Raw genomic sequence first — 12,779 nt, forward strand, 5'->3', positions numbered from 1 at the left:
TTGAACCTCAAAGTCTGGCTAGTTCTAGCCTCGCACTAACTTATAATACGAATTAAGTAGTTGTCCCACTAAATATACTTTCTTTCCTCCTTATCGTTATGTTGGGAAGTAATTGTCGAACAGGGAACTTGGATTGCACTTAACTATCTGTAATCGCGCCATTACAATGCACTTTGGCTCCTCAGAGCATATTTGTGGCACCATTATCTGTTACCGACCTCAAATTGAATCTGTTAACGCTTGAAGTTTAGGTGCTTGCTTCAGAGGAAATGTCTTTGGTAATTGCAGATTCTGGGAACTCATTTGGAAGTTGTTGTTGTTATTGGTTTAATTATATACGTCATTTTCGAGTTAATTGTATTAGATAATTATGATTTAGTCTGTAGTATAAACCAGGAGAAAACTTTTAGGTTGTTTGAAGGGTTTTTTTCGTGCGGCCCTGGTAGTCATGTGCGAATCGATGTGTTTGGCAGCGGTAATCTCTAAAAAAACAGTCATTTCCTTACGGTTTAACTATGTCAGTTTATAGCTTTACCGATCTTGAAGGAGGAAATTAGTCAAGCAAATCTGTTGTTGGGCAGTGTGCCTGTATTATATCTGTGGCCTAAGTCATTATTTTTCTTTCTTTTTTATTTGGAGCAATGTGGGATTACCAAAGATGCTCTTTTTATTTCTAATAACACATGTTGAACAAGCCTGGCAATGTTTACTGAATGCTGTAATATTATAAGTTGTAGTAGAAACTGCATCTGAAAACTGCAACTTTGATAACATTTCATAAGTTCTACATAAGTAACTCTAGACAACGTGTCCAACTTTCATAATGGAAAATAAATTCTACCTTCAACATTTTAACCTAGCCGTAGGTCAACAGATGACAGCAAATAAATAATAAAAGATATTTGTCGGTAGCTACCCTCATTTTTTATGTGAATTGGTAGGTGGCGTGCCAAAAATCTAGAACTAATCTCTTATTTTCTGTCGGTGTATTTTTATGTATTGTTTCAAAATCCTTACTGCTTTTATAACAATGAGAATATTGTATTTTATTTTGTTAGTCCAGAAAATCACCAGGCAACTTTTATATCATGAAGACAACAAAAAAAAACTAGGGATGGGGCAATCATTACATATGCGTTGTGTATTTTATTCATTTCCTTACCAAAGAGTGACAGTCTCAAACTTTTACCGGCAAAAATCTCCTCTATGTTCCTTCTGGAGTTCTTTATTTTTAAGGTTGAAACCGCACTGAAAAACGCCACATTCCCAACAGGAAAACTAACGGACCTAAACTGAAGTACCGTAGGCGTACTATCTACATATCTATGAAGTACCTACGTCTATATACTAACCTCTTGGGAAAAACAGACATGGTTATATGTTCGTGGGTATGTTATCATAGAAATGCAAGGTCATGAGAGTGGTTTTCCATTATGTATGACAGATTTCATGGATAATAGATAACTCGAAGGTGCAGCCATAAATCTGTATCCTATTTCCTTACTGACAGTATTCTTGTAAAAGTTTCATACACGATGCGTTGTGTTGTAGGAAATATTAGGTTGCTATTTACTTGCTGTAAAATGGATGTTTATACAAGAAATCTTTGTATATGCATGAAATAAGAAGAAAAGAAAGAACATGTAATATTCTTTCCGTTTGAACGGGTTTTAGAACATTACTATGTATAACAATAATCATGTTCCTCATTTGTTTGTCAACTTATGAAATTATGGAGTCACCAACTCTGATATTTGACAAAAGTTGAAATCTCCATCACTTCTTGAAAAGCTATAATTATCCTGCAGCTATAATTGGCCTGTAACGAAAATCAGGTTTTCTGAATGATCTCATTTTCACCAAAATTCATATAATTATGTTCTTCCAAATATTAATTACGTCATTATTAAGCTTCTCAATTAAAACGCAAATAAATACAGTATATTTATAATTATGCCGTTGGCAATGGCAGAATGATAATTGTTTGCTTCTTTACTGTACTTTATGTTTTAGAAAATACAAGAATCGATGAAGGTTAAGCAATGCTTGCTGTCCAGGAATGAGTGTGCATATTGTGACCATTCTATGTTGACATCCCCTTCATATTTTGGGACGAAAGTTAAGGTTGTTATTTCGCCTATTTGAACTTCTTTGACGGTAGTGTGAAACCGTATATTAATTTACAGGTTTTTCATCTTCACTTCATTATACATGGAGAAGGGTTTTCGTATTGTAGGTAGTATGTATTTCTAAAACAGATTTTACTTTTCCAATTTTACTTTACAAGAGAAATCTATCCTTGAAGGCCCCATGTATTAGTAAACGTCGAATGTTAGATGGATCGAGATTGAACGTTATTCAAGCAGTCTTGGGTACTGACAGTTTCTATAACATACAATATTTGCGTCTAATTTCGATATAAGGTTCAGAATATTTTTTTGTGTGGCGTGTAATGGAATGGATATTTCTAGAAAATGGTGGTTACATAACATAATTGATGTAACACCTAGTACCGGTATATATCTAGTACACATATGTATGTTGATAATTATTTTTCATTGGATGTTTTGAATGATGAATTAATAAAGATTTTTGAATCTACAAAATGTAAAACAAAACAGTACAATCTATTTACACTGTTTTTTCCTTAAAATGTTTAATGAACTGGAATGTTGATATTAATTTTCGTACCATCAATAAAATTGAGTTCCTAGAAGGAATCCCCCCATTTAAAAACGAGAGGGCTACTCGTTTAGGATATTACAAAATACGTACCTAACAACAAACTTTTTTGAAATTTCAATAACGTCAAAGACCAAAAATAGGTCCTTAAAGGTAGAATTCCGTGGATAGCGGCTACGACAGCCGCGCGCGGCTTACGACAGTCGTCGGCCGCGCGCGACAATAGTCAACATATGAAAATGTATGGCGCCGCTGCCGAGGCTCGCGACAGTCGCGCGCGGCCGACGAATTTCGTGAGCCGCGCGCGGCCGTATGCATCTCAACATGGTCTAGCGCTTAATAACATCTATAGAATTTTAGTAAAACCAGAATTGAATTGTTTTTTATTTAGTCGGCAAAACTACCTTTTGTTTTCATTACAATACAAATGCTTTTGAACCAGTATTTGGTAGTATCCTTCATCATTTCTACTTTTTAAAGATAGGGTAGATTGGTAATCTATTTTCATAATACAGCCACAGCAACACGTCATCCTCTTCTTCTTCAAGGATATCAATTAGCACTTCGACTAGAGGGAACGGACGAACAAAATCGACTAATTTCAAGACAATGCCGCGCGCGGCTTACGAAATTCGTCGGCCGCGCGCGACTGTCGCTGGCCTCGGCAGCGGCGCCATACATTTTCATATGTTGACTATTGTCGCGCGCGGCCGACGACTGTCGTAGGCCGCGCGCGGCTGCGTCAGCCGCTACCCACGGAATTCTGCCTTTAATATTGCGAAAGCGTTAACATAGACCCAGCGTGCCTGTCGCGTGAAATTGTCTATTTTAAACACTTCATCACTGTATAAATAGTTACAAAGGAGGTAGGTGCGACGCCCGTATACCGTTAATGAGGCTTGATGCCCATCCAGGACACGATAGGACGACACCTCCCGCGGTTAATGAAATGAAAAATTATGGTCGTCCGACTGTGGTGACCTCTTTCGCACCCCTACCTCTGCTCATCCACTATAAATAACCGCTTGCGCTTATCTCTATAATGTACCGTACGCATTTTTTCGACATTTCACGAGTTTTATGAGCAATATTTTTTATTGCCAGCAAAAATTATATGGCTGCAATAATACGCGGGCAACGTTTCATGTTAAAAATAAGTGTGCCTATAGGTGGTAATTGTTTTTATGTTTATCGTGTGCAGAATACATTGTTTATGCTTCTGAAGCTTTTGTTTGATGTTTGATGGTGGGGAAATACTGAAGTGAATGTATCGTGAGTTCTGTTGATTTATCGATGATGTAAAGTGTGATGCAGAGTTGTTGAATATTTCATTCGATATTTTTATGAAATTATTTCTTACTGGCGTTTTGATGTATAGCTTTGTAGATCATTTGTGTTGATGTTAATTAGAAGACGTTCTTAGATATACAGTCTGTTGTAATTTTGTTTGGCATTCGAAATTATTTTATCTACGAAACGCCACAAAAAAAATATAGGTCCAGCTCCCGTTTCTCGCGATACATTCGGAATTGTATTTTTTAAGTCTAGATTTGGCTTAAGCCCAACCATAACGACGCCTCGTGTTGTGACATTAGTACCAACGGACTGACACGCGTATCTGATAGCTTTTATTCCATTTTAGTAGATACGATATCATATAAAAAAAGGTTTCTCGAAGAATTCTATTAGCAAAAAGGTATTTTGTTACTCGTTGGAGTAAATTCCTGGAAAAAAGTAATAAAATACAAGTTGCGCATCATTTGGAGTCGATTTCTTGGAATTCAACCACTCAAACACTTGGTTGGTAACCTCTATCTGGTTTAAGCTTTTTGTGCTGGCGGGTTGTTTTTTAATTTACCGTAGATAAAAGGGAAATAGATTTGCAAAGGGAAATAAAGTAAAGCTATTCTGGTGAAATCATAATTCGATATAGCAACTTGATAAACATCTTCGACAAAGGGAGAATTGAAACGGACTGCGAAGCTTTTCTTCAAGTGGGTATTCTTTACTCTACGAAAGGAAAGAGGTTACAAATTCATGTAGCAAAACAACTGCAGGAAGCATACGCTTTCAGTACTAGAGATTATTGAAATCACTTGAGCGCGGAACTATAGCGAGGTGCATCTGCTGGGTGTTTGAAAACAGATCTGGTCTAAGTTCCACGTGACTCAACTTTGTATCATTTGCATTTAGCAGGGATTTGGAGTAAATGCGGGACCTGCATCGCTGCTGCAAATTGGCTTCATTATGAGAGTGTACCTATGCAATATGTATTTTGAAGTAGATAAGTGCGCCTTCAGAGTCAAATTACAAAAAAAAAAAACCTAGAATGTTGTCGATAAATGTCCATTTTGATATTCATTATGCCACTGATAAGATAGATAGCGACAAAAACCACACTTGGAAGAAAAATAAAAGATTTTATGATCGGTTCCTAAAAATTATAATTTATACAACTAATTTTAAATTGCAACTTAGCAAGCTTAGCAATTCACTTAATCCAAAGATTGATTCATATTTTAGAAAAACAAAGGCTTTTTCCATTCTACAAAAGCAGAACTAAAATCCTTTAGGGAAATTCTTTAGCGTTTCTAGGAAGAGCCTATGTTTTGCTCAGCGCTTACCTCTGTCAAAGGAGTCCCTTAGGATGAAACAAGGGTGATCTACTGTTTGAAGCTTTAGTAAAAATCAAACCAGTCTGAACTGAGTGAAGTACCTCAGTGTTGGGGTGAATTGTTGACTTTCCTTCTAAGAAATCTACTGTAGGAAGAAATATGCTTACTGAAAATACAAGCTATGTGTATTTCATTAAGTTAAGTTAGGTTCCATTTCAAGACGCTGGATGCAGGTCCAAAAGGTATCTGTGGAGATCTAAGGGGGAGGCTTATGTTCAGCAGTGGACGCCCTATGGCTGAGATGATGATGATGATGATGATGATAAAGTTCCATTATTAAAAGTTGTTGACCACTAAATCTTTCTCAGTGTGAGAGGAGGCCTGTACCCAGCAGTGGGACGATAAAAGGCTGATGATGATGATTATATTAAAAGCTGTTATGTAATATTTGTATTTTTCGGCGTCCCCACGTATCCTAATATGTGCTCCTAAATTAATCTAGGTTTCAATAATTAAATCCAGATTAATACCAACTGGTTTACCAAATTAACACTATTGTTGGCCACACATGGCGTTTATGGCGTCGAGACGAGCTTGAGGGCAAACGCTCTGGGATTAAGCCAAGCAACTGGCGAAAATGTGTTAATATACTTGATACTACAGCAAAATATTTAGATTTTATTTTGGGGATTTACTTGGAAAAAAATAATATTATTAAATAATTGTAAACTTTTTTTCTGCTTAAATGTTTTTTGAACTACCTCTATTAATAAGAAACATGTTTCATAAATGTTGAAAACTGCTGTGACGAAATTAATACTTAGGTATATGTACCTACGTAGTAGTTCTTGTATTTAACATCGAACAAACTTGAGAAGAATCTGGATCACAATATTTTTTGTCATCATCGTTTCGATATCGTTACGTTACGTCAACGTGAGTTTGACTAAGCTGGCTGTACCATAGTTTAATTTCTGTCAGTGAGGATAAAACGTGTACCCAAGAAACGCAAATTTTGAGGCTGCAATATGTTATAGTCTGTGTACAAACTTCGTCAACTAACAACACCTAAGGTAACTAACACAAATCAACATACAGACACCAAAATAACGCATAAACCACTCAAGGAATATGCAACTGGCTAATAATCAATATGTACGAACTATCGGTAAGACAAGAAGTTCGCCACATACGGAGTTCATTAATGTCCCGACTGTGCCAGAGTAAATTTACAACTCCACCGGTGTAACCAAACTATCAGCAACTTCCCCCTCACCCACATCCAAGAATTGATGCACGTAATTTTATTAGCAGTAACATGTGAGTAGTTTAAAAGTAATAATAGTTCACCGAGAAGTTCAACTGTAATTTGCTGTTAAAGTTTTAGACAATTGGAATTAATGAGCCTTTGTTGTATTTTAATGGGCTAATCAAAATTACCACGAGTTTCACACCCCTGGAGACTAAAGGATCCAGAAGAAGAAAAATAACGAATTTTCGCGATGTTTTTATAGCGTAGTTCCTTTAGCTTATCTTGCGATTTTACGTGCTACTTAAAATAAACTGAAAACCAAACTAATTTTGTAAGCAAACACGATTGTATAACTTATATTTATTTTGTAAACGTTTGGGAATAGCGCTTGGAACGCATTGTATATTTTCTGTAGCTAGTCTATTTATTATTTACCAAGCACCTAACATAAATTTTATGCTAAACGTATTTACTGAAGTGCGTACTTACAATTAACTTTATGTTTATTAAAATTAACGTTTACTTTAATAGCAATTTTGTTGTCGTATTCTCTGAGTTTTACTGATTTCTTGGCAACGTTTACTTTATATTTTCAAAGCACCTGAAAGGTACGTTTAAAGTTTTGTTTTCAGAATATTTTGTGACAAAATTATTTAATAATAATTATGCTTACTCTTCAAAGTAACTTTCCTTCAATGGTTATAAATATACTACCGACGTTTTGGATAGATTATAATTCTTGGCATGTTATGTACAAGTAGTATGATTTATTATAAATAGTGGATTGTAAAATATGAATAGTGCCAAGAATGCAGAGTTATCATTGAGTATAGTGTTGTAAACATCATGAACAGTGATAAGGTTATGCTTCCCTATATTTCCCTTACCCTTTACTTTTGGTACGAGTATCGTGTCTTTAAGACTTGCTAACAAGCTACCTTGAAGCACTTAGAGGTAATACAGTCATAGTTTATTAGTGGAGGATTTTCTGGAAACTATCCAATGTTTCTTGAGATTTACCCATTTCAGAGAAAATTTATTACCATTTTAATAGTGTTAGTTTTGAAGTACCCAGGTAAGGTCTTGAGAATTATTCTTCATTAGTAACGACATAGGTTGGCACCACCTAATTTTATTTTTTTTGTGCGTATAGCAGCGCTTTCAAACTAGCAAATTTTTGTCTTAGGAAAACCTGACGTATTCGCACGACACATTAAAAGCGGGTTGAATCTGAAATTACAAACTTTAAAGGATGAGTGTAGCACCAATTTGCTATACGATGTAGATAGAAATCCTTGACAAATTAAAAGAAAAACCTTTTCAGTTTCAGAGTACCATTACCTCCAATAGTTTTGAAGCTCAATAGCATCCAATACCGTATACAAAACGTAACAAAAGCCGTTGTAATCCTTTTGCCACTTAGCTCTAACAACTTGGGTGGATAAGTATCGGATGCGATCCGTGTTTTTCTTTCATTACGGGATCAACGAAGATATTTCATTAAGTGGATAAAGGGTAGCAGCGGTATATGTTTTGTATACCTTCTCTATTTACGTGTGATATCGTTTGTTTGAACTTTAGATGGCTTTAACCTTATTGAACATTGTAGATTTTGTAACATATTTATGGTGTCTACAGAAAAATCTACAATATGATAAAGCTGTCAGATAGCCCATTTATCGAGGAAGGCTATAAGCGATTTATCCGTTTGCGTGGACAAAGCTTCCACGGGATGCGGGTGAAACCGCAGGCGGAACATAGTATTGTGTAAAAATATAGTGCCTGTCTACAGATAAAAATAAACCTAAAAAGAATATTGGTTACAAATTAAAGCTAGTTGACGGCCGTATCTAAACCAATTTGGCTGTCTAAACAACGATAGAATTTCTAGCAAGCTTGGACTATCTTTTAAATTAACGTTTTCTCTAAAGGAAAAATCGAATCCCAAGATTCCTATTGTCAGCCGCGCTCGAAACCACTAGAGCAATAAAGCATTTATTAAAATTCCACTTTATAGGCAAACGCTAGGAGATACGCTCGACGCATGTAAAGTACATGTTTTATTATATTATTTCGTGTAATAATAAAATACGAAAGAAACTATATAATATATACATATATATCACTTCATGTCTGTTTTCCCAAATGGGTTGTCCTAGGTTTGTCCCTAAGGCGCTTTGACAATAATGTGTCTCAATATGATAAAGACTGGTGTCAATGGAAAATTGCATTTGGAAGTCTATAATTTTAACAAATTCAATGACCTCTGGATACAGAGAAGATGTAGTCTATTATCATCTTCCAGTCTTTTTTTACTATTCTGCTATAGTAATAATAGCTTCCAAACCTAGCCCACACCACTATAGTTTAGATATATCCCTGAAATTCAGTATACCGCGTTAAGTGTTCATTATAGTGATTAATTTACAATCAGTTTGGCGCGTTTAGCGTGGAAGAGATAATCGATATTCAGATTGCTCTATCGATTAAGCTTAGCGATCTCTGTGATTTTAAACTTGATAATTAGTTTGTTTAGTTTGAATAGTTTCTTTAAAATATTTGCTTACTGGACATTGGTAACATAATAGTTTCGTTTTTAAAGGGAAAATACTAAAGTATATTCTATAGGTGTCGTACGAAATTGAAGGAAAATTACAACAAGTAACTCGAAAAGAGATAATGAAGTACCACAATTGTATGCAAAGACTCATTAGCATTACATTACAAGATTTCTCGCGGCACAAAGACGCAAGGAAACAAGACAAGGAAAAAATATTTTTTCTAGCCAAGACGAAAACTTACAAAAAGCTTCATAAATAAAGGTAATCTCGGGAAGCTCTCTCCAAGATGTTTAACAAAACGTAGCCATATTTTCCGGCGTAATCCGTTCGTTTGCATATTGTATACGTAATTATTATAGTCCTCACAAAATGATTTATGCCGGCGAATACGTTGAATTGGTACAAATAACGCGTATGTTACCAAATTGGACGTTTTAGTTAATGTTTTGTTTGGAACAAACAATGACTTAAATGAAATTCAATAGTATTAGAAAAGCTACTAGAAGATAATTGGAAATGATAACGAAATATGTTCCTATTGGTTGAAAGTGTAAAGCATTTTGCAATTATCGATAAGTTCGTTAGGATTAAAATAATCAGGTATGATATTTGAACAATTACAGCTATTAGAAATGGACATTCAATTCGACTAATTGTGTTAATAGACAGTACCTAAATTGATTTTATCAATTAGTGACTAACTGATAAAATCAGTTTACAGACTAACTGTTATTCTGTTTTAAGCAAAACTGCAAATGAAGCGCATGTAAAGCGATAAAACATTTGATGCGGTACTGGTCAGTTGTTCCTAGAATATGCCTGTCCCTTAATAAATATATTTGTTTTATTGTTAGCAAAAATCCATATCTAATTTTGTATGTCTTTACAGTCATAATTATTGCAAAATACGTTTCTGTTTCACGATGTATTTACTGAAATTCGTATTCAAATAGCGCGGTAAGGAATGTAATGTAAATTCACTATGAAAACATCACTACAAATAATTTCTCTTCCATATTAAAACATCAGATGAACATCATTATGCGGAACGAAAGCTCGCCACCCGTTTTTATGAAGAGGTAAAAATACGAACCTAAATTTTACACATTCCAAATTTACGCGCGAACACGGCACGAGAAAACAAATTTCGTAAAATAAACATAATTCATGAACATGTAACTAGACAATTACTGTACATTCATTTTTTGGCTAGCGTTTCACGTTTGTGGCATTCATTTGAAGTACTCAAAACCGTGAAACCGGGCTTTTCAATGTTTGGTTTATGTACATTACGCAAAATGATTCCTTCTTCAGAAAGAGAGTACTCAATAAAAGTTCAATCTGATGAATTTATTACATTAAAATGTCTAGGTGAACTCAAATATTTATTTTTAAAAGATTGAAGCTTCCCAGGACGCATTGATGGATTTCTTAATACATTATGTACCAAAGAACACAAGTGCATATTTTCTCATCACCGACTTTTATAGCGTGGGCAGAAAGATAAACACCTGTTACGTTTTATATCTTCTCTTCCTCAGAACTCTGCGGAAATTTTCAAGTTGTGTTGCTCGCCCACCTTTTGCGACTGCAGCAATCATGTTAGGAAACATTTTTATTAAAATTAAATAAACAGAGCGGGAGTAGAGAAACAAAAATAACGCGGCCACTAGCGCAGTGACGCGCCGCCAATTTCAGTTTCGACACATGCGTTTCACGCGAACGCTGTCATCATATTAAAACTATTCGCGGACAAAATAAAAATCAAACGAAATCCAGTTTACGCGTTTAAAAGGATTTTTCACGCCCAAAATACTGTGTGACTTTTTTACTTTTGTTTCCTTTTCGAGTACAAAATGTTTAACAACACCACGAGTTACAAATCGAGCGGCGGCCGAAGTTACTCGAAGACATCAGAAACAAAAGTTCCGAAAGGTAATGTAAATTTTTGTTTATCTTAATATTGGAATTGGACTTGAAATTCTGTGCGAAATTACACGGCCCAGTGAACTTGTACCCGCAGTAACCACAATCCAATTGACTACTTTTACAATCAATTTGTTGGTTCGGAGTTTTTGGGTATCTGTAATGTGTGTTGTGATTTTTGTGCGTTCCTTAATAAGATTTTAATTAGTTTTATTTTTCGATATTATCTTATATTGGATTTGTTTATTTTATTGAATATAGGTAATTTAATTTCAAAAAGCCGAAAATGTGTAGGTACTAAAAATTATTCATACTGACTGATATCATCAATGGACGTAAAAAGAAAATTATTTAAGTAAATAAAGTACAGACTTTGAAAATAAAACGCCTACATTATTATTTTACGTCTACTGCGATGCCGAACCTACTTAAAATTCATAGTCAATCGTCTAGGGGCACTGTAGTACCTAATTTCCTTCATTTGAATACAAGAACTTGAGAAATGGTTAGTGCCGAATTTCATATTTCTCTCTTCAAGAATAAATTCAAACGATTCTCGACAATAATAATTATTAGAACTAGTAAACAATTTGGTTTGTTTTGACAGAATTCAAAACAAATCTATATCTGGCAGATACCGATGAATTACGATCGTCGAAACTTTGGTAGAAAACAAGAAATTCGAATTGTTTTTATACTTTCTGAGCATCAATCGACCTTCAACGTTGAGCGTTTAATTTGTACAATCATTTCTATTTGAGGAAACGGAACTATGCGCGTTTAATTAAATCCGGATTAGTAATTTGGCGTCTGTGATAATTATATTTGGGGAAGACGATTATAAACGTCAGATAGGCATTCTCTAATGAGGGTTGCTACTTGTCAACCAAACTTTCTGACGCCCCTCCGTTCTTATAGATGTTTATAACGTTTAATTAATATTAATTTCGACGACACTCAGAAGTTATATATATGTGTAATTTTCTGTTTACAAACAAATGTTCTTAATACAATTTATAAAGAAACTCTTTCATACTTCTATTTCTATTTTTTAACCCTCAACGGAGTTTTCAACCGATTTAAACTTTTGTTTTCAACGTTCTAAATACGGAGAGAGGTATCGATGATTCGAAGTAGAACTCAACAAAACATGCTTGAATGGGATGCTTCGAGAAGCTTAAACAATGCAGCAAATTGTTTCAATGCTTGCTAGTTATACGCATAGAATGTATAAACAGATCTTTGTTATTCAGAAGCAGGGATGAAAGAAATGCTCTGAGAGGAAACTCGAAGGAAGAGGGAGACTTAAGGAGTACAGAGTAAATTTTGGTACGTTACTCATCTTTGTTTGGAGCATTTGTCAAGGACAGGTCGGTGTATCCGAGCCTAATGTAGAATTTGCATGTTTTGTGGCGGAAAGCTGATTTTTAGGTAAATTACTCAAAGAAAATATATTGAGTGTACGTAGGAAAATAATGAAGTAATTAGATGGGTAATATAAAATGAAATAGTGAATGTTTCGGTAATCTTGCTGTAAGGTCCTTTTATGATCTGATGTTTTCAAGTACGTGATATGATTGATGCCACGAACCGCGATCAACAAAAGCTAAGGGTTGTAATAATAAATGATATTGCTGATGTACACTCAAAACGCTAAATATGTACTATCGACATAAACCTAACAGGGAGGCTCAAACATGAAGCATCAATAACTATTCGATATCCACAAGATAGGGATTACCG

At 34.9% G+C, this 12,779-nt stretch overlaps 1 protein-coding gene across 1 annotated transcript in view; it reads left to right on the top strand.

The window, feature by feature from the left end:
• The first annotated feature begins 10,700 nt into the window (after nucleotides 1-10,700).
• The window catches only part of LOC110377677 (voltage-dependent calcium channel gamma-4 subunit), a 79,059-nt gene continuing 76,980 nt past the window's right edge, over nucleotides 10,701-12,779 (top strand). Inside the window, exon 1 of the mRNA XM_021336646.3 lies at nucleotides 10,701-11,045. Coding sequence (XP_021192321.3) covers nucleotides 10,967-11,045 — 79 coding nt within the window. The 5' untranslated portion in view covers nucleotides 10,701-10,966. The remainder of the gene's footprint in view (nucleotides 11,046-12,779) is intronic.

The sequence above is a fragment of the Helicoverpa armigera genome, chromosome 2 (assembly GCF_030705265.1).
Source record: "Helicoverpa armigera isolate CAAS_96S chromosome 2, ASM3070526v1, whole genome shotgun sequence".
NCBI lineage: Eukaryota > Metazoa > Arthropoda > Insecta > Lepidoptera > Noctuidae > Helicoverpa > Helicoverpa armigera.